Source organism: Aquarana catesbeiana, linkage group LG05, assembly GCF_042186555.1.
Source record: "Aquarana catesbeiana isolate 2022-GZ linkage group LG05, ASM4218655v1, whole genome shotgun sequence".
Taxonomy (NCBI): Eukaryota; Metazoa; Chordata; class Amphibia; order Anura; family Ranidae; genus Aquarana; species Aquarana catesbeiana.
Window position 1 is genome coordinate 176,980,590 of NC_133328.1, and position 23,601 is coordinate 177,004,190.

The window sequence follows — 23,601 nt, forward strand, 5'->3', positions numbered from 1 at the left end:
GCTACTTTACAGGCGGACTAAGGGTACCTTCAGGCATGATATTTAAAGGAATATTTAATTTTTATTGTTTCACTTTAAGCATTATTAAAATCACTGCTCCTGAAAAAAACTGCCATTTTTAAAACTTTTTTTGCATTGATACATGTCCCCTGGGGTAGAACCCGGGTCCCCAAACACTTTTTATGGCAAAAACTTGCATACAAGCCTTTTAAATTAACACTTTTGATTTTTCACGTTTGTGTTCCATAGACTTTACTGGTGTTCGCAGGTTCGCATACATTTTTTGTCTGTTCGCATGTTCTGGTGTGAACCAAACTGGGGGGGTGTTCGACTCATCCCTATTGCTCTTCTGTTAAGTAGCAGTAGGTGTGTTGAATGAGCTCAGAGCCTGAACAGCTTCTAGATAAATGAGACATATTCAGCCTTATGAAAGAAAGTGCCTAGTCTTCCAACCCAGACTTTTGGTAAACAGAACCATATCTGTAACAGACACATTAACAGTAGTATCATTGCCACTGTGCATCGCCACTGCAACACATTCTGGTACATACTTTGGTACATTTGAAATTTTACTTGATATTTCATACATTTTCCAATATCCTGTTTGTGCAAAGATCCACTTATTTCTGCAGAGCCCCATCTTCCCTTTTGGAAGCTCAGATTGATTGTACAGTTTATCTGGTCTTTCCCTAATTTCAATTAGGTTATGCATTTCTCACTGTCGCCAGTAGGTGTCACTGGTACCACAGGCCAGCATGAGAAGTACAACTAGGTTGAGCTATGAATATTTATTCTTCTTCCAGCCAGCCCAGTAGGAGGTTCTTAGTCGCTGGTGCATTCTGGCAAAGGATTTTTATTTGGACTGGGCCATGTGCTCGCTCTCTCTTACCTCAGGCCCTCCTGGCCTAATGACATGCTGCTGCAGTGAGCTCTGCAAGTAGGCCCAGAAGCCTGTCTGGGGCCTACTAATCCTGAGTTGGTCCTTAGGCTTTCTTGCCCAGCGTGGAAGAAGCCAAGCCAAGCTGAGAAGATCCGGGGGGGGCCTTTGCTGGAGAGAGCCAGGATGAAGGCTGGTCTCTCAAAGAAAAAGGAAGGACACGAGGGAGGGAAGGGAGTGCTGCTCACCCCTATTGGTCAAGACAAAAAAAGGAAAAGGTTCCCCAGTGGGGTTTTTAGGCAGCACAAAGGAAGGTGGTAGGCCAATGTATGTAAAAATAAATAGATTTTATTATACAAAAATAGCTTCAACACACTGGTTAAAAAATGAGCTCCAATACAGAGTGTTTACAAATCTCATGACACTCAGCACATGCAATATAGGCACGTTTTCATAACAACGTTATGTATACATTGACAGTATTAGAGATGTGGAACTGACGTGTTTCGACCTATAAGTTCCAGGTCTTCTTCAAAGGTCAATCTGCTAAAATTGTACAATAAAGGTGCATATGTCAGAAAAGGTTAAATATATAGATTTCAAAACAGGTATACCATATATTGACATGACATAATTACCCAATGATGAGTGTCCTATGCGAGAGGCTTTCTGTAAGAGAGGTCCCCTTAAAAACAAAAGATTGCCTGTTCGTTTTCCCCTAGAGATCCCATGGCACCACCGCTACAGCCTCCAATCCCAGGGGAAGGTCCCAAAGATGTGGCTTACGAGAGATCACACAGTGAAGCGCCCCCTATCTGTAGCACGGACTTCGCGGCCAGTCAGGTGGGGAGGACACCTGCAGCAACAACCCAGGAAGGAAAAGACAATTTGGAAAAATATGCATTATATGCACTCCAAAGTTGAATCCAGAGAATATATCCATATATCAGCCCAGGTGTAAGATACCATGGATACATGTGTACACCCATTAAGCGAGTCAAAACCTTGTTGTGCTGAATGTATGTGTGTGTATGAAATCAACACACATATGTATATATACATATATATATGTCCATACATATGTCCATACATATAATTTACAATTAAACTTTTATCATGGAGAATATCTCTAGATACATGCATAAGGTATATCAAAGTGGTAAAGAAAAAAGAAATTAATTTTGTAGAAACACCTCAGCCATGTAGGTGAGGGGTATGGATAGACTAATCAATGCTGGTGGTGGGGAGTGACAATTAGAGGTGAAGTGTTAGGAAAAGTGTGGGAGCAAAAACAAACCGTGAGTCCCTAGTGTGTGCAACAGAAGTGTGTAGAGAGTGAACACACAAAAAGTGTCATGCAGTACCAAAATAGGTGATGGGTGAATAAAACAGGAGAAAAAATAGTGAAAAAGTGCCCACGTGTAGGGAAACCCAGTGTATAAAATATATTACCTAATAAACAAGTGAAGATAACATGTAAAAACCGCACTGTGTTGCCCTATGTGCTTGCAATCATTTGTGACCTGACCCGGGATTGGTCACAGCCTTGAACTGGGCTCAGTAAACGCCCGTCCAAGTTGACATTTAGCAAGTCTGAAAGTATAAGGTAAAAAAAATATATTGTATACATTCAAACATTTAAAATGGGTATAGGGTCATTGTAATAGACCGAGTATTATATCAATATGGACAGCAGCAGTGCGAAGACATGTTATCATAGTGTGTACTTACAAAGTGAGACTGCAAGAGAAGCCACCAACCAGACGGAAAGATTCTAGATGTGATATGAAGAGTGGGAGGATATATGTGCCCTAGATTAGGGGCGTGTATCCGACGAGGGTTGATTGGTGACAGGTGCAGACGCCTCCCCATCTGGTAGGACCGAACGAAGGAAACCGTGCTGAGGGGCATGGCAGCCAAATGGCAGCCTCGTGTGGCCCCCCGGCGTTCGGGGCGGGTAGAAACTCCGTCAGCTGACGTCATCGCCGTCGCAATCGCGTGACGCATCCGCATCACGTGGCACGCGCGGGGCCCCGCGCATGCGCAGTGAGCGGAAACGTCCGGGGATGTCCCCGAACGCCGCCGGCAAGGAGGAAATCCCCAACATGGTAGCCAGGACCAGCCTGGGTGTCCAATGGGGGAAGGGGGGAGGAGGCGCCGGCTATGCCGATGGCCCTCCCTCCCCCCCTACCTTGCCGGGAAGACACATCTGGGGAGAAAGAACCCTGGTAAGAGGGCAGCAGCAGCGGTCATGATGACAGCTCTTGTGGAGGGGGCGAGCAGGACATAGGGGAAACACAGGGCTCAATTGGTATACAAGATTGAAAGGGAAAATACATATGAACTAACGGTCCATCGCATATATGGACACATCATCCTATACTAATGCATACATTGATTGGCAGAAAAAATTAAAAGTTATTAACATGAGGTATCCATATATGTAGAATCAATTCACATGCCTAGGTATATGGGAGACAAAACACATAATAAAATATAAAAATTATATGCAAAAAAGAGAAATTTTTTTTAAATACATAAATGTCGTAAATACCATTAGACTGCCAGGGGAAAAGGGGAAGGGAAGAGAGGCAAAAAGAGAATGTTCGGAGATGGAACAAGGGGGAGGCTCATAACAGACAAGATTACTCCATGTTGCCTACAGGGGGCCAGAAGGGCTTTACTGAGTCTTGCCCGAAACAAACCCTTTTAGGAATGGGGCAAATGAGATGTCCTCATTTAATCCCGGGGGCGAGGTGGCATTTAATTTAAATATCCACCTCTGTTCGTGTTGCAACAGGGTTTTGTTCCAATCACCACCTCGATTTGGTATATGTACCCGATCGAGAGCGGTGAAGGACACTTTTGGCATTCTATAGTTGTGTACTGACACTACATGTCGGCCTAATGGTAAATAATAGTTGCCAATCTGCATGTGATAGATGTGCTTAGACATCCGGCGATGGAATTCCTGCTTGGTCTTACCGACATAGTAAGCACCACACTCACATGACATAAGGTATACAATACCTCGTGTTTGGCAATTAGTGAAGTGTTTAGGCTTGAATAGTGCCCCATTTGGAAGACGGAAGATTTTATCACGTCTGATGTATTGGCAAAATGAACAGTGTCCGCAGGGAAAAGACCCCAAAATTGAACAGTGTTTGGATCTTTTTTGTTCATCCTTAAACTCGCTTTGAACCAGTTTATCCCTTAACGACAAAGCGCGCTTATAGGTAATTGATGGTCTATTAGAGATAAAGTTGCGGACCTTTGAATCATTCATCAGTATGGGCCAATGTTTTTGAATGATATTGCTGACCACCTGATGTTGCCTGGAAAAGCGTAGAATGATCCTGGTGGGGCCGATGTTAGGGCCATCCATTGACCTTTTTTTGGAAAGAAGTTCAGAACGAGATTGTGCAGCCGCTCTGTTATATGCCTTCCGTAGGCAAGAGCGGCTGTAGCCTCGTGCCAGCAATCTAGTTTGTAACTTGTAAGCTTCCTGTTTGAAGAGGGCATCATCCGAACAGTTCCTGCGTAGGCGCAGGTACTGTCCATATGGAATTGACCTCTTCAAAACTGTAGGGTGAAAGCTCTCGGCGTGCAACACTGTGTTGCCAGCCGTGCTTTTTCGAAAAAGAGTGCTTGCGATTTTGTTGTCGGGGGGTGCGTTCCAACTTAACATCCAAAAATGTCATTAGATCACGATTGTAGGTCGTGGTAAATTTGAGATTGTGTTTGTTCTGATTAATACAGTTCAAAAATTGAAGAAGCATTTCCTCTGAGCCCTCCCAGATGATGAGGACATCATCGATGTACCGTAACCACAAAGATATGTGGCCCGTGTACACCGCGAGGTCCCCATCATCTAGGAGGGTCTTCTCCCACTCCCCCAGGTACAGGTTGGCCTAGGCCGGGGCACAGCAAGTGCCCATGGCCATGCCCTGCATCTGGAGGTAGTGGGAGTTGTTGAAACAAAAAAAGTTGTGATGCAGGATATAATCGAGTCCATCGATGATGAACTCGTTCAATACCTCATCATATTTTTGGTCTCGGTGCAGGAGCGCCCGTACAGCAGCGATCCCCTGAATGTGGGGGATCGAGCTGTACAGGGCCTCGACATCGATAGCCACCAAAAACGAATCCACTGAGAGAGTAAGCCCTTCGATTGATTGTAACAGGTGTATTGTGTCCTTCAAAAACGAGGGCATACTCAAAACGAAGGGCTGTAAGAAGGAGTCAATAACTCGACTCAGGTTTTCCGATATACCTCCATTCCCAGAGACAATTGGTCGTCCGGGGGGGTCTATCTGGCTTTTGTGTATCTTGGGCAAGCTATAAAATGTTGCCACCCTTGGATGTTTGATCCAGATGAACTCGTATTGGTCCTTGGTAATTGCTCCTTTTTCAAATGCTGATTGGATCATTTTGTAAAATTCAGTGTAGGAGGCTTGTATGAGTCTAATGGGAATGGTTTTATACCATTCACCATTATCAAGAATGTTTTGACACATACGTACGTAGTCCTCGTTGTTCATCAGGACTACGTTGCCTCCCTTATCGGATGGTTTAATTGTGATTTTGGTGTTATTGCATAAGGAGTCAAGGGCTTGGGATTCTTCTATGGTTAAATTTTGGGGGCGTACATTTCTATTATGTTGGAGCTTTAGAAGATCTCTTAATGTTTGTTTGACAAAAATCTCTATACTTGGATTCAGATTGAGGGGAGGGAATTTTGCAGAAGGTTTTTTGAAACGTGTGAAAGGATTCTTTGTAGATTCATTGGCAGTGGAGAGTAGATTCTCCAAATCAATTTGGTCAATGAGATCTAAAGTGTTACTTTCTTGAAAGAGAAGGGTTAAGTCCCGTAGGGCTTTAAACTCTCTCATGCTAAAGCTGGCCCAATCAGTTGTATCGATGTTCTCATCTACTTTTGCATGGAGGCTCTTAAGTAAAAGCCGCCGTGGAAAGAGGTGCAGGTCGGTGATCACTTCAAAGATGTCAAAATTGTCTTGTGGGCAAAAAGTCAAGCCGCGTGACAGTACACTAATTTCTGCTGTAGACAGAGGATAGGATGACAAATTAATTACACTGAGGGATTCTGATGTCCCCTCGTGACAAAGGCGTCCAAATTTCCTGTTCTCCTGTTTGTCTGGGGTAGGGGAGATCCCCGTGTCGGGTTTAAAGGACTCTGAGGTCCAATTTTCGGGCGCCCTGATATTTGATTTGTATGAATAGTATTCATAGGGGTATTCAAAGGTGGAAGATCTGTTTCGCTCGTTCCTAGGGTTGAGCTATCAGATCTAAGGTTGGAAAATACGGGTTGTTCACTCGTGGGGGGGTCACATGCATCCTCCACATTAGTGTCTACAATGCGTTTCTTCCTATCTTGCTCAGGTGAGCCCCTGTTGTTCCGATTTCTTTTGAACTTCCCACGTCCCTTAAGGGATCCCTTTTGGTTCTGACTGGGACCAGATTTATCATTGGGTTTGGATACATTATTTATATTCTTTTTGTTATTCGTATTTCTGGGTTGTTGTTGTAGTGTATGTTGTTTGTTTTTAAAATTTCGCGAAATCTGAGTGTTCCATTTGTATGCCCGCCCGTCTGTAAATGCCGATTTGTCCCTCCAGAATTTTGACTCTTTTTTCTGTAAGATGCCCCTATTGTGGGCTGACAGGCTATCCCGAAGGTTCCCCTGCAGCTCCAAAAGGAGGGCATGCTGTGCAAAGGGTTTTAAGGCTTCTTCTATGTGATTGATTTCTACATCTAATGATGCTATTTGTTTATTATACTCTCGGGTGAGGATGGCCATCATCTCCCGAGAGTATGCATCAAGATTGGCCTCCCATTTGTTTTTAAGGTCGACACTGATTTGATCCAGGTTAGGAAACACCTGGATTCGTAGTCCCAGAGGGTTAATTTTTTCTTCAATGTATCTGTTTAGAGATTTGACGTGCCAGAAAAGTGCTGACTTTTTCTCCAGGATTTTGTTCAGTTTTTGAACTAGGGATGAGATCGAGGTTTTCACACGATCACCCTGTTCAAAATCCGTCTCGTAACCCAACATTAAATTGGCCCATTCCTCTCCCTGATAGTTGCTCATTTTGAAATTAAATACCTAATATAAAGCAAATACCAATAAAAGACATATGAATGACCCTACACTCTGGAGCTCATGTTTTCACCTCCCGTGTGTCAACGGGGAAGGGGTGTTTAACCACCCAAATTTTTACCAAAGAAAAAGGAAGGACACGAGGGAGGGAAGGGAGTGCTGCTCACCCCTATTGGTCAAGACAAAAAAAGGAAAAGGTTCCCCAGTGGGGTTTTTAGGCAGCACAAAGGAAGGTGGTAGGCCAATGTATGTAAAAATAAATAGATTTTATTATACAAAAATAGCTTCAACACACTGGTTAAAAAATGAGCTCCAATACAGAGTGTTTACAAATCTCATGACACTCAGCACATGCAATATAGGCACGTTTTCATAACAACGTTATGTATACATTGACAGTATTAGAGATGTGGAACTGACGCGTTTCGACCTATAAGTTCCAGGTCTTCTTCAAAGGTCAATCTGCTAAAATTGTACAATAAAGGTGCATATGTCAGAAAAGGTTAAATATATAGATTTCAAAACAGGTATACCATATATTGACATGACATAATTACCCAATGATGAGTGTCCTATGCGAGAGGCTTTCTGTAAGAGAGGTCCCCTTAAAAACAAAAGATTGCCTGTTCGTTTTCCCCTAGAGATCCCATGGCACCACCGCTACAGCCTCCAATCCCAGGGGAAGGTCCCAAAGATGTGGCTTACGAGAGATCACACAGTGAAGCGCCCCCTATCTGTAGCACGGACTTCGCGGCCAGTCAGGTGGGGAGGACACCTGCAGCAACAACCCAGGAAGGAAAAGACAATTTGGAAAAATATGCATTATATGCACTCCAAAGTTGAATCCAGAGAATATATCCATATATCAGCCCAGGTGTAAGATACCATGGATACATGTGTACACCCATTAAGCGAGTCAAAACCTTGTTGTGCTGAATGTATGTGTGTGTATGAAATCAACACACATATGTATATATACATATATATGTGTCCATACATATGTCCATACATATAATTTATAATTAAACTTTTATCATGGAGAATATCTCTAGATACATGCATAAGGTATATCAAAGTGGTAAAGAAAAAAGAAATTAATTTTGTAGAAACACCTCAGCCATGTAGGTGAGGGGTATGGATAGACTAATCAATGCTGGTGGTGGGGAGTGACAATTAGAGGTGAAGTGTTAGGAAAAGTGTGGGAGCAAAAACAAACCATGAGTCCCTAGTGTGTGCAACAGAAGTGTGTAGAGAGTGAACACACAAAAAGTGTCATGCAGTACCAAAATAGGTGATGGGTGAATAAAACAGGAGAAAAAATAGTGAAAAAGTGCCCACGTGTAGGGAAACCCAGTGTATAAAATATATTACCTAATAAACAAGTGAAGATAACATGTAAAAACCGCACTGTGTTGCCCTATGTGCTTGCAATCATTTGTGACCTGACCCGGGATTGGTCACAGCCTTGAACTGGGCTCAGTAAACGCCCGTCCAAGTTGACATTTAGCAAGTCTGAAAGTATAAGGTAAAAAAAATATATTGTATACATTCAAACATTTAAAATGGGTATAGGGTCATTGTAATAGACCGAGTATTATATCAATATGGACAGCAGCAGTGCGAAGACATATTATCATAGTGTGTACTTACAAAGTGAGACTGCAAGAGAAGCCACCAACCAGACGGAAAGATTCTAGATGTGATATGAAGGCTGGTCTCTCAGGAGGGCCTGGTGACTCATTTGGAGGAGGCACCTACATCTAAAATGTGCTTACAGTGTTGCCGGGTAGGCTTAAAGGTTCTGACACTGTGAAGCTGAATCTTGTTCTACATCTAAAACCTTTTTGCAGTATCGACAGGTCGGTCTTAAAGGTTCTGGCATACCTCCCAACTTTTTGAGATGGAAATAAGGGACACCTATTAGCAAGTGTATGTAGGCATAGGACACACCACCTGCCACGCCCCCTTAAAGGAGAATTATACAAAAAAAATGGCTAGGGTTTAAGTGCTTTTTTTACCACTACTATTCCTTTATACTGGTTTTTGAAATTTACAAATGCAGCAATTTAGAAATTGGATGAAAGGTTTAGCACTGGGAAACACTTTTTGAAAGGTAAAAATTGCATTTTATGTACAACTATGCCATTAATGTAAGGAAAGGGATCGTCGGCACTCAGGATGAAAGCCAGAAAAAAGTATTCCTTTATTGAGTAAACACGTGCTACAATGATACAACAGCCTACGCGTTTCAGATGTTAGTCCTTAGTCGTGGCTGATAAAAAACAGAATAAGTAACACTTAAATAGTATGGGAAGGTTCTAGCACCTATACACCTGTTTTCCCTTTATGTCACTACTGTGTCCTGGAGTGACATAGAGGCTGGTGGTTGAAATAACAGAGCACAGCAAGTAAACACCAACATCCAACATTCCTGTTGAATGTTGAATACTTTTTAACACGCTTTGGATTACACTCAGCAAAATTTGGCAGTTGCCAGCAGGGCAAATCATTTTTAATTGCTTCTTTGCAGGGATGCCTTTTTGTAATAGCAACAGCCGTTTTGAACCTCTTTAACCATTTGACCTCCAAAAAGTTTTTCCCCCTTCATTACCAGGGCATATTTTACTATTCAGCACTGTGCTACTTTATCTGGCAGATGCTTGGTCATGCAACATTGTAATTTAAAACAACAAATTAAATTTATAATTTTATAATAATTATAATTTTTTTCACACAAATAGTTTTCTTTTGGTGGTATTTAATCACCACTGTTTTTTTTTTTTTAACGCTTTATTTACATACATTTTTTCAAGATATATTCAAATCACCACTGGGTTGTTTTTTTTTTTTTTTGCTTATATAAAAAAATACTAACATTTAAAAAAAAAAAAAATAACCTTTCTTCAAAAATTTAGGGCAAAATGTGTATTCTGTTACATTTTTTTGGTAAAAATAACATAAATCAGTGTATATTATTTAGTCTGTGTAGAAGTTATAGAGTCTGCAAACTATGGTATATATACAGTATCTCACAAAAGTGAGTACACCTCTCACATTTTTTGTAAATATTTTATTATATCTTTTATTATATCTTTTCATGTGACAACACTGAAGAAATTACACTTTACTACAATGTAAAGTAGTGAGTGTACAGCTTGTATAACAGTGTAAATTTGCTGTCCCCTCAAAATAGCTCAACACACAGCCATTAATGTCTAAACCGCTGGCAACAAAAGTGAGTACACCCCTAAGTGAAAATGTCCAAATTGGGCCCAATTATCCATTTTCCCTCCCTGGTGTCATGTGACTCGTTAGTGTTACAAGGTCTCAGGTGTGAATGGGGAGCAGGTGTGTTAAATTTGGTGTTATCGCTCTCACTCTCATACTGGTCACTGGAATTTCCACATGACACCTCTTGGCAAAGAGGATCTGAAAAAAAGAATTGTTGCTCTACATAAAGGCGGCCTATGCTATAAGAAGATTGCCAAGACCCTGAAACTGAGCTGCAGCACAGTGGCCAAGACCATACAGTGGTTTAACAGGACAGGTTCCAGGTGTGTGTGGTGGCAGGGCCGGTACAAAGAGGGGGGGGGGCAATGCCCTGGGCGGAGTGTGTGAGGGGGTGCCAAAACACTAGAGCTTCATTATTTGTCTCAGCCTCTGTGTTGCTAAAACTTGTCCAAAAGCAGAGCTGAGACAATGCCCATACCTGCTGCAGGCTTCCCACCCCTTGCCAGTAAGGAGAGAAAGACTCTTCCGGGTACAGGTTCCTGACAGGCTGGGCGGCTGGATCGGGACAGTGAGAGCTCTTGTACAGGTGGGTGGAGCAAGCAGACAGCAGTACACTGCAGCCCTGATCACTGCTTTTTGCCCAGCAGACACCGGAGCTTTCCTCTCTCCTCGGGCTGACCGAACATGACAGATGCTTCTTCTCCTCCTGTGAGTCTCGACCTGTTGTGCCTTCCAGACTGTGCTATGCTGTGCTGTAAACATGTGCTGACCCTTGCAGTGCAGGTTTTCTAACAAGAAAGTAAAATGTTTTTGAATAGCTTAGAAATATACTGGGACTCTTCAGGCTCTACATAGATGTATTGCACATACACACTATATATTAATGAAAAACATGCCTTTTAATAAAACATAGTGTGTATGTGAAATACATAAATACATGTATGTAGAGCCTGAAGAGTTCCAGTATATTCCTAACCTATTCAAAGATTTGACCATAAACAGCAAGTGATGTGATGCAGCCCAACTCCAGCAAAGTGCAAACGTCCACTCTTACAGTGCTGGGGGAAAGCTTGTACTTGCTCCAGCCAGCTGCAGTGCTCTCCCCTCCACCCAAAGCCTCGGCATCATCACATACCATACAGGTAATATTCATGTATGGTATGATGAGGCTGGAGTGTGACCACAGCCATTCACAATTCACCCAGGAGCTCCAGAGGACCAGTCACAGCACTGGAGAAAGCCTACTGGAGCAAGGAATAAGGTAAAGCTGGGTAAACACAGATCAATATTTGCTCGGTTCAGCAGGGACCAGCTGAATTTTGATCTATGTGTGGCCTTGCCTGTTAGAAGCCACCCCGTCAGATCAGCTTCTGTAGAATGGGACTGTTGGAAAAATGTGTTTGATCAGCCAATCAGGTGCTGCTGTGTGGATGGATGAATCTATTAGGCTGTGTTCACACCGCAGCACGGAGTGGCTCACAGCAAGGATCCGGTGCGTCCCTGTTCACCGTTCCAGGTCTCATTTCGTTCTGAATTTTTGGCTGAATTCGGACCTGAAACGGACCAGAAGATGCGCAGGACTTCTGTGCAATTCGCTCCGCAGCCTCCCCAGAGATGTGTGAACCGGCTCCACTGAAAACTAGTCACAATCTCCTGACATGCGAATTGGATGCAGGGAAACTGCATCCAATTCGCACTAGTGTCAACCCAGCCTTAGTGTTTTTTCTTAATTCAACCCACTGGCTGAATGAAAAAAAAAAATCTATGCATGTGTGCCAGTTTAAGTGATTTTACCTTAATCCTCTGCTCCTAGAATAAAAGGCCCATACACACAATGAGAATATTGTACAATTTTTTTTTTCCGTGCTAGCTTCATATGGAAAACAAATATGTTACTAAAGTTACAAAAATTCTCATTAGACAGAATACAACTTCAGAAATGATGTATTGTGTTGTATTCTTTAATTTTCGAGCATGCGCAGTTTTGTTTTGTGCAAAAATCATACCAATTACATGGAAATCATTTGTTCTGTTATCTTACAAGAAATTATTTTCAGCTTATTTTAAGATATTTTCACATGAACTGTCGTAATCAGCTCTTGAAAGCTGTGTACTAATGATCAGATTATCAGACAATCGCTCCAAATGCATTTGTTTTGTACAATGTTCTCATCATGTGTACTAGGCATTAATGAGCTTTTAATCTATGCAAAACCCAGGGGGGCGCAGTTTGGCGTGTTCGCCCTGGGCGCTGGATGACCTTGTTCCGGCACTGTGGTGGCAACCAGGTGAGGAGTACAAAGACAAGTGTTTCTTGCCTACAGTCAAGCATGGTGGTGGGAGTGTCATGGTCTGGGGCTGCATGAGTGCTGCCAGCACTGGGGAGCTACAGGTCATTGAGGGAACCATGAATGCCAACATGTACTGTGACATGCTGAAGCAGAGCATGATCCCCTCCTTTCAGAGATTGGGCCGCAGGGCAGTATTCCAACATGATAACGACCCCAAACACACGTCCAAGATGACCACTGCCTTGCTAAAGAAGCTGAGGGTAAAGGTGATGGACTGGCCAAGCATGTCTCCAGACCTAAACCCTATTGAGCATCTGTGGAGCATCCTTGAATGGAAGGTGGAGGAGCGCAAGGTCTCCAACATCCACCAGCTCTGTGATGTCGTCATGGAGGAGTGGAAAAGGACTCCAGTGGCAACCTGTGAAGCTCTGGTGAACTCCATGCCCGAGAGGGTTAAGGCAGTGCTGGAAAATAATGGTGGCCATACAAAATATTCTGGGATTTTTATCAAACTGTTATAACTGTCAGGAATGACTTTCATTCATTAAAGCTTGTTCACTATTGTGATGCTGTGATTGGCTACAGCTAATCACATTGTACAGGGTGCCAGGTACCATTTGCTAGTTGTGGGTCAATCACAGCATCACAACAGTAAGCAAGATGTCTTGAATGGAAGCCATTTATGACAGTTTTGCTTGTATGTAATCATGTGATTGCTATGATTGGTCCGAGAACCATAATCTGGTCACGGCAGACACAGCAGTCACGGCATCATGCCACTGCATGCCCCATGGGGCGTACCAGGATGCATGTGCTGAGCAATGTAACAGTACGTAATTAGCCTGAAGCTGCCACCCACGTGCAGTAAATGTATGGCAAGTGGTTGAAGGGACTTTTTTGCAAAGCAAAACATCTGGTATTAAGGTCACCTTCACACTGTTGCGCTTTTGCTGCTCAGAAACACTCAAGTGCACCAAAAAGGCAATAAAAATAATTCTCTTTAAATCTAATGCATTTTGAAGTCTTGCATGCCACATCTTTGGTGCCCTATTTCAAAAATGCATCAAAAACACACATGCCAGTGATTTCCAAAATGCATTAAAGACACGCGGTATTTTGCAATGGTGCATTTTTGAAGTTTTACAGGTGCATGCTGGGACTCAGGAATCCAGAAATAGCACCAAAAGCACACCATGTCGTTGAAGCAGATATTTCCTGACTAGTGTGCTGTGTACTGGTTCTAGGCAGGTGAGTCAGAATTGTTACATTGTTACAGAAAGTTCACTTGACTTAGTGAATAAGGTGTTTTCTCCGAGCCATCTGCAAACAAAAAAATAATCTTTTGATTCTCTTGCATATGTATTGAATTATTCACTAAGGTAAACTTTTATTATACCAGTGAATAGGTTTAGCATTACAAACCCCAGAAATAGTTCAAAACAGTCATGGAACAGCTGCTATCTGCTGCCCAAGCACATGGGTGTTCTTCATAATTGGTAGTACACCAGCAGACTGCTCTACAAAGTTTAAATCATTATCAAATAGCTTTTATCTTAGATTTAATAGACCACCTGCTAGGACATTGATGTCATGACTCAGTTTGGAACATTTTACAACTAAAAATCTTTTTAATTTTAACTCCTGCTATTAATAGAATTACTGTACAATTCTGTACCTTAACATCACCTGTTCTGCTCCATCAACAGAAGGAAGCTTTATTGATGAAAGTTTAGAAAATGAAGGAAGCGTGTGTGGAAGTGACTCCACATTCTACAGACAAACACAAGGTAAGGTTCAGTTTTGTGTTACCATGCTCTGAGTTAAATCAGTAATATAGTGTAGCAAAAACTGTTGAAGGAGCCACTGAAATGTTGGGGTTTTCCTACTAATTCCAGTGGTGACTTGTCTTAAACTCGATCCAACACGATCCCTGAAAATAGAAATAATATAAAGCCCTGAAAATAGAAATAATATAAATTAGTCTATCAACTGCCTCAGCAGCATGGATTGCAATGAATGCAACAGAGGCCACAAAATCCTCTAGCTGGGTGATGATGGCTGCAGAACAGACGGCTCTGTTATTATATTCCTCTGCGCTCCTGGCTCGTCTTTTGGAAGTCCGGTGAAAGGTAGCAGAACACATTGAGGCTTCCTTCTCTAGCCTGCACTCTCCAATCTCCCTCTGGACTGCAGCCCTGTTTCCACAGCTTCCACCTCCACCCCTCCCAGGCTCACTTTGCTTCCTGTTTCTGTGTTTCATAAACTCTCTGCCGCCTCCAGCAGGCCTGTGTATCATCAGCAGGAAGAGATTAACCTGTGGTTTGGCTGCAATGCCCAGGATGTGCCGCTCTGGCTGCTTAAAGAGCCAGGACTATAGTAGTAACCCAAGTTACAGTCCTGAAAAATGCAACAAACAGCTTGGTTCTGTGTGTGTTACCACCTGCCTACCAAGCCCTTGTTCACTGGGCTCCCACAAGGGTTGTAAAGCACCAGTGTGGAAGCTGCATCCTCAGCAGTTCTCTTCTTTTCTTCCCATGCAGAGAGCAGTGATCACCTTTCTGCTAGCTACAGTTCCTCTTTTTTATGCTTTGTCCAGCAGAGGGCGGTGCTCCTCAGTTAAAGCCCAGGAAAGTCTGGCTAGCAGAGTTAACCATTACCTACGAAGCAACACTGCTTCTGCTGGGAAACATTAAAGTGTTACTAAACCCACAACAGTAACATCAGTCTGTATATGCAGTAAAGCATGCTTGTTATACACACTGTGAAACCTAAAGAGTTAATCCTCCGCATTGTGTAAAAAGGCTTTTTGATCCTGTATGCACAGATCCTCCTCTTCTTCCACTGACTCCAGAACAGGTCCATATAGTACAGAGCCTTTGAAGTCAGGCTGCATATGCTCAGTTTGGTGTGTATTGCTTGAGAGTTGTTTTTTTTTTTCTTGGGAGAGTGCATGTGATCAGCACAGGGCCAATCAGCACTGTCCAGACAGAGGGTCAGGGGTCCTGAATCCTGATAGGACAGCTCAGCGCAGTGAGTGAAAACTCCTCTTACAAGCTATAACCAGGAACTGATAGAAGTCACATGACTGCTATATAATGCCGATGAGGAAAGGTATTTAGCAGTTTATATTTACTAAAACAATTTCCATGTTCTGTGTACTGTGGGAGGCCAGATATAGTGAATGCAGGGTAATGGGTTAAGTAACACTTTAACTAAGCAATGCAGCTAACACAGCAGAAAATACATTTAACCAAGGACATAATTAAAACAACAAACATAGTAATACCTCGTTAAGCACCTCCTTACATGCTGCTGGGTGGTGATAGAACACTGAAAAAGGTACAAGTGCTGTCTGTTTCAGGTAGCCTTTCAATTTGATATATACATTATATTATTCACACATTAACAATAATGGTTCATGGGGACCTAAGACATGGTGTTTCAGTTAAACAAGCATGCCTCTACTGAATGCAATGTAGTGCAAATATTTCAAGCAACGGGTGGGGGGTGGGAAGGATTGTGACCACTATTACTGGATGTTCACATGATCGGGAGCTGGACCTGCCGGAAACCAATCATCAGTGGGGACCAAGAGGTGTCTTTGACAGCTTGATCTTTATGCTGGGAGTGCTCAGTGAGCACACTCTCAGTACGGAAACATTGGTTGCCTAATGATATAAAAGTCCACCCTTTTTCCATAGCACATACAGTATGTGTTATGCAGACAGCAACAGGTTAAAATTGTGGGCTCTTATATGGCGTTATCAGCCTCCCCCGCTTTGTGGCTATAACAGCCTCCACTTTTCTGGAAATGCCAAAAGAGAATTGGTTAGTTTAGGTACAGCTCTTGAATAAGAGGATCTGGCTTGCAATGGGTGTGCCAATTCATCCCAAAGGTGTTCAGGTGTTTGTGCACAGGGGCACAGTCATGTTGAAACAGAAAAACATGCCTTCCCCAAATCCTTGCAACAAGATTGGAATGCAAAATTGTCTAAAATGTCTTTGTAAGCTATCATTTGCATAGCATTACCATTTACTAAGAAACTCCTGGACTCTGTAATTTGGAGGAGTGTCTGCATACCTTTATCCCAAAATTGTATCTGAATTTTAATATTGGCATTAACTACCACAGCCATCTCTAATAAATGTGCATTTTTGTCTCTAGGGCACAGCATGATGGACACCCTTTCAGTGGCCTTACGTGTGGCAGAAGAAGCGGTAGAAGAAGCAATTGCCAAAGCTGAATCATACAGTGATAGCTTGGTAAGGTTGTTATCTTTTTAATGGCTAGTAAGGCAGATAGCGACACGATCTTTACAGTTTTTAAATAATATATTTTAAGTTAGGATTATTTTAGTCCTACATATTATTCCTGAATCTATTGTCAATTTCACAATATGTTTGATTACAATTAAAAAAAAAAAAAAAACTGCATTTTACCCCAGCTCCGACACTGTTGTTTTACTTTTAAAAAAATATTTTTTCTTTATAGCTGATCAATAATGTTTTTCTATAAGTGTTTGTGACTGCTTGTAACACTGACTGTACTCTAGGTATACATAAAAATATACCTTTCAAAAGGTTTGTAACTTTGTTCAGCCAGTCCTGAAATGTATAAAGTCTTTCCAGACAGCACAGCAAGGTTGATGATCTTATTTTTCTCTATTGTACTCAGGCAGTGCAGCTTGGTAATTTCCCTCACCAGCATGTTCTTTTTCAGCCCACGTGCATTAAGCAGAGACTGGCTGGCGCAGAGTACTGACTCTTCTTCCCCCAGTCTACTGTACAGATGATTTAATTTGTCTGATACTGAGACCGATTGAGTTATTTACACTAGATGCATTAACAAATATATACGTATAATGATTTCAAATGCATAAATACCGCATTAAATTGTATTTTTTATTGTAGTTGAGGTTCAGCTTTAAAGCCAATATTCAGAATGATGTGCAGAGTCCAGTATAAAAGAGATGTAATGCAAACTATTTTTAGCAGAGCAAAGATAAGAATAGTTGCCCTTTATATAAGGAACAGAGTGTCAGGAACAACATGAAGCTATGCAGTGGCTAGAGAGGAAGTAGCTGCTCATTAAGCTTTTCTAAAAAGATAAAAGACTTACGGGTACTTGCCATATCTGCAGGACAAGACTTTAGGTGAAAGCCCTACCCGCTGTGTTTTATTAAGCATCACTTAACCTTTGTCATCCTTGTGAATAGTACTGTTTGTCATTTCTTCAATTCAGGTCTGGTGGAATCAGCAGAGTTTTGGTTGGTAAAGAACTCATGCATGCCCTGCTTCGTCTCCTCATGAGAGGAAAATAATTTCAACCAAAAGGCGTTAAATTTCCAGGGTACCCTGGGCAATTTAGAGAGTGGGAACACTATAGGTGTATGGCCATATGCAAAAGAGACAGATGGGAGCATGGCCGAGTTGCCCACTGCCAAGTCAATCCTGGACAAAGTACCATAAGTTTTGAAAAAACATGAAAATTGTTTTGGCCAAAGGTTTTCTATGTCTCCAGATGTCAAGAGGTAGGAGCTCTTGGAGCCGGTTGTTTATCTACATAAGGGTTCAACCAGCAGTTAAAGTCCCCAACTATCAGTAACGGTAGGTCCGGCCTCCTCTCCAAATAGGACAGCAGGAGTTGGAGTACCATCACAATGAAAGGTGGGGGTATGTATATGCAGGCCAAAATATACTGTAAAGACCCATTGCGACATTGCATAAAAATCAAACGTCCTTCAGAGTCAATATTATCATCATATTCCTGGAAGTTAACTGAGCCGTGCACCAAAACACTCACCCCTCTAAAGAACGAGGTGTGAGTGGAGTGGTATGCCTATCCCACCCAAGGATACCTTACACAGCTCTGGGTATCCAATTCAGGTACTCTAGTTTTGGTCAGTGAATGAAGCAATACAAGATGTTTACTGCAAAGTTAACTATGAAAATTATACTTAGTAATAGATCTTTCAGGCAGTGTTCCCTAAAAATTTGACGTATTAAATTGAAGCCTCTCCAAAAGGAGTAAAGAGAGTAGATACTGTAGAAAGACATTTAAGAGAAAATGGAGAGGGGGATTTTCATGATGCCACAGGTATAGACAAGAAATGTAATTATCATAAAATTATTTTTTTAATATCCAAATATAAAAAGGAGTAAACAATGTTGACTCTCATGAATAAATAGGTAACATTATCACAATGATAGAAACAATCATGTGCATCCAAAGCTACATGTAGCTATATAAATGCCTGTCGGGCTCTACATGTTTTGCTATATTGCTTCTTCAGGAGCTATAAGGCATACCTTATATCAATAGCTGCAAAAGTGCCTAAAACAAGAACTGAATCTCAGAATCTCAAGAATCTATCTCAGAAGCCATATTTGTAATCGGGGTGCATAATGGTGGTAACAAAAAAATAAGGAAAAAAAAGGGCAGCACTCCATGGATGCACATTATTATTAATATTATTATTATTATCATACAGGATTTGTATAGCACCAACAGGTTACGCAGCACTTTTCAATATAAAAGGGAGACAGTGCAGTTACAATACAATAAAATACAAGAGGGTGAAAAGGGCGCAGCTCATAAGGGCTTACAATCTAATAGGGTGGGGCAAGTGGTACATAAGGTTATAACTGTGGGGGATTAGCTGATGGAAGTAATAAAAGATTAGTTTGAGGCATGATAGGCTTCCATGAAGAGATGAGTTTTCAGGGATTACCTAAAGGCAGCCAGAGTAAGAGATAGCTGGATAGACTGAGGAAGAGTGTTCCAGAGAATGGGAGAGGCTCTGGAGAAATCCTGGAGGAGACAAGGGAGCTTGAGAGAAGGAGTTCTTGAGAGGAGCGGAGAGGACAGTTTGGGTGATATTTGGAGACAAGATTGGTAATGTAGTTTGGTGCAGAGTTGTGAATGGCTTTGTATATTGTTGTTAGTATTTTGAATTTAATTCAGTGGGCGAAGCCAGTGTAGGGATTGGCGGAGAGGGGTGGCAGACACTGAGTGGTTGGTAAGGTAGATGAGTCTGGCAGCAGCATTTATGATAGACTGAAGAGGATATAGCCTATAGAGAGGTAGGCCTATAAGAAGGTAGTTGCAATAGTCAAGGCGAGAGATAACAAGGAAATGAATGAGTAGCTTGGTGGTTTCATTAGTTAAAAAGGGGTGAATTTTAGAGATGTTACGGAGGTGAAGTCTACAAGCTTCCCCCCGGGCAGGGGGGAATATTATCAGCTTGGTTTAGAGAGATTTTGTTTAAGTGAAGTGGTGCAACATCCATGCTGATATGTATAAAAAGTTTCTCAATATTGGTGTTTTACATCCAATGACAGGCAGGTCCCTTTATCAGATTTGTTGAAATCACCAAATTTCACTCCAAATCTCCTGAGACTGGCGGCCAGTTCTGCCTAAGGTGAAATGCACTGATACTTAACAACTGAAGATGTTCACCATAATATAGCAATTTTATTTTTGATTTTAAACATTATAATAATGGTATTACCGCTATTATACATGATGTTTGGCTCCTACCGAATGGATAAATGTTTGGGCGTTCATCTGAACAACCGAACATCTAAAGTTTGGTCCAACCTTGTGTTCAGACCTAATTTTAAGCTCATCCCTACTGTCTAAGAGAGGATGTCCCCTCAGTTTTACAAGAGCTGTATGTCTGGAATATAAAGTGAAGGCAAAAAAGAAAAAGACACCTGACAGGGATTTTAACCATTCCATACTGTATTCAATATAAAGAAAAAAAGTTTGGGCTTTATATACACATGAGGGGAGATTTGCTAAAAAATGGTGCACTTACAGTCTGGTAGAGATGTGTATGGCCTTGTTGCCACTTGAATTTAAAGTTTTGATTACCATCTTGTATACTGGCGATCCTCTTGCGTTGTGACACTTACATGTTTTGGGGGGTCTGGTCCCCTTTGTGAAGACTGGATGCACAAGATTTTTTTGGCCATATGTGGATATCTTTACCTGAGAGGAAGTGGCTCCATCTTGATTTGTTCAGAGGCACCTTCATGGAAAAAACCTTAATGTTGTAAATTCCAGCCTATGACACCATTTGATACCTGTCTACACAGATGAAGTGTGGGTTCCACATGTCCACATGTGAACTATGTTTGGAATCTATACATGTTGTGAACCTCTGAGTGGAGAGTATTTTAGCATGTCTTGTTTGTGTTTTTAAGCACTTCAATACTGGACACTTTCCCCCATTCCTGCCCAGGCCAATTTTCAGCTTTCAGCGCTGTCGTATCTTAACCCTTTCATGACTAAGCCTATTTTTGACATTTGGTGTTTACAAGTTAAAATCTGTATTTTTTGCTAGAAAATTACTTAGAGCCCCCAAACATTATATATTTTTTTTTAGCAGAGAATCTAGAGAATAAAATGGTGATTGTTGCAATATGTTAAATCACACGGTATTTGTGCAGCAGTGTTTTAAACGCAACTTTTTGGGGAAAAGGGACACTTTCATGAGTTTTAAAAAACCAAACACTAAAGTTAGCCCAATTTTTTTGTATAATGTGAAAGATGATGTTACGCCGAGTAAATAGATACCAAACATGTCATGCTTTATAATTGCATGCACTCGTGGAATGGCGACAAACTACAGTACCTAAAAATCTCCATAGGCGACACTTTAAATTTTTTTTACGGATACCAGGTTAGAGTTACAGAGGAAGTCCAGTACTAGAATAATTGCTCTCGCTCTGATGATCACGGTGATACCTCACATGTGTAATTTGAACATCGTTTACATATGCGGTCGTGACTTCCGTATGCGTTTCTTTTGCTGCGTGAGCTCGTGGGGACGGGGGCGCTTTAAAAAAATTGTTTTCTTATTTATTTTATTTATTTTTATATTTATAAATTGTGTTAAAAAAAATTTTGATCACTTTTATTGCTGTCACAAGGAATGTAAACATCCCTTCTGCCAGTAATACGTGGTGACAGGTACACTTTATGGAGGGATCGAGGGTCTAAAAGACCCCCGATCCCTCCTTTGCACTTCAAAGTATTCAGATCACCATTTTCGGCGATCCTGAATACTGTATATTTTTTTAAAACCGGCGCCATTGGCAGCCGAGTAAACGGGAAGTGACGTTATGACGTTGCTTCCGTGTTTACTACTGTCACTAGCCGCCGGAGGTGGCGGATTGGTGATCGGGATGTGGAGGCCCGGTAAGAGCGGCGGGAGGGGGGAACGTCCCCTCCCGCTCCTCCAGTATAACAGCCTAGCGGCTTTTAGCCGCATCGGTTGTTATACCTGGAAAGCCGATCGTCGGCTCTAAAAAACAGTCCCGGCATGATGACTGCAGCTGCGGGCATCATCCCGGTATAACCCCCGAAAGCCGAGTACGCACATATGCGTACGCTCGGCGGGAAGGGGTTAAATGACAATTCCACAGTTATGCAACAATGTACCCAAACAAAATTTTTATTATTTTGTTCCCACAAATAGAGCTTTCTTTTGGTGGTATTTGATCACCACTGGGTTTTTTATTTTGCTAATCAAATAAAAAAAAAAAAAGTTTTTCTTTGTTTTGTTATAAAATTTTGTAAATAAGTAAGCTTTCTCCTTCAGTGATGGGCACTGATGAGGCTGCACTGGCAGGCACTGATAAGGCAGCAATGATGAGCACTGATGAGGTGGCACTGATGATGAGGTACTAATATGCAGCACCGATGGGCACTGATAGGTGGCACTGATATGCAACACTGATGGGCATTCATAGGCAGCACTGATGGGCACTCATAGGTGGCATTGATGGGCTTTAATAAGCGACACTGATGGGCACTTATAGGTGGCACTGATGGGCACTTATAGGTAGCTCTGATGGGCACTGATAGGTGGCACTGATATGCAGCACTGATGGGCATTGATAGGCAGAACTGATGGGCACTCATAGGTTGCACTGATGGGCACTAATAAGCAACACTGATGGGCACCTTTAGGTGGCACTGATGGGCACTTATAGGTAGCACTAATGGGCACTGATAGGCAGCACTGATAGGTGGCACTGATGGACACTGATGGGTGGCTCTGATGGGCACTGATAGGCAGCACTGATGAGGAGGCACTGGCAGGCATTACTGATGGGCACTGATTGGCATAATTAATGGGCACTGATTGGCACCTCTAACTGAATGGTATCCCTGGTGGGCACGGGTGGGCATCCCTGGTGGGCTCTAGTGGACATCCTTGGTGGGTCTGCACTGATAATCAATGCGCTGATTATCAGCGCAGACCCCCCGTCAGGAGAGCATCTGATCGGCTCTCCTCTACCCACGCCTTGTCAGCGTGAATAGAGGAAAAGTCGATAAATGGCACTTCCTGTTTATGATGTGATCAGCTGTGATTGGACACAGCTGATCACATGGTAAAGAGCCTACATCATAGGCTCTTTACTGAGATCGGTGATGCGGTGTGTCAGACTGACACACCACATCACCAATTGCTGCGCAAGCGGCTTATCCTGCCTTGTCAGCGTGAATAGAGGAAAAGTCGATAAATGGCACTTCCTGTTTATGATGTGATCAGCTGTGATTGGACACAGCTGATCACATGGTAAAGAGCCTACATCATAGGCTCTTTACTGAGATCGGTGATGCGGTGTGTCAGACTGACACACCACATCACCAATTGCTGCGCAAGCGGCTTATCCTGCTGGAAATCATATGATATCCAGTCAGAATAATGAAACCACTTTGCGGCCGTCATATTGCTATATGGTGGGCAGGAAGTGGTTAATGGTATGAAGTAAAAGCGTTTTAGCCTAGGTTCACACTGTAGCGATGCAGAGCCAGTGCAATTACAGCGCCGGAGCACGCATCGCATCTCTCCCACAGGCAGTTCACACTGCCCTCTGTGAACCGCTGCAGGTGTCAATACAATGTTAATGACACCCCCAGATCAGTTCACAGATCGCAGTACGAACTGTGAACTCACACAGGAATCAGATCACATGAGTGAGAACACCAGTGGGAGAAAAAAAGTCCCTGCCCTATTTTCTTATGATTCCAATGTGAGTTCAGCCATGCAAACTGTATGGCTGAACTC

General features: G+C 42.2%; 1 protein-coding gene across 5 annotated transcripts in view; it reads left to right on the plus strand.

Moving 5' to 3' along the window:
• Positions 1 to 23,601, plus strand: part of MYRIP (myosin VIIA and Rab interacting protein) — a 722,788-nt gene that overhangs the window by 542,600 nt on the left and 156,587 nt on the right. For all 5 annotated transcript variants that reach the window (XM_073630373.1, XM_073630374.1, XM_073630375.1 and 2 more), the window contains exons 5-6: positions 14,224 to 14,304; positions 16,683 to 16,780. In XM_073630373.1, the coding sequence (XP_073486474.1) occupies positions 14,224 to 14,304; positions 16,683 to 16,780 (179 nt within the window). The remainder of the gene's footprint in view (positions 1 to 14,223; positions 14,305 to 16,682; positions 16,781 to 23,601) is intronic.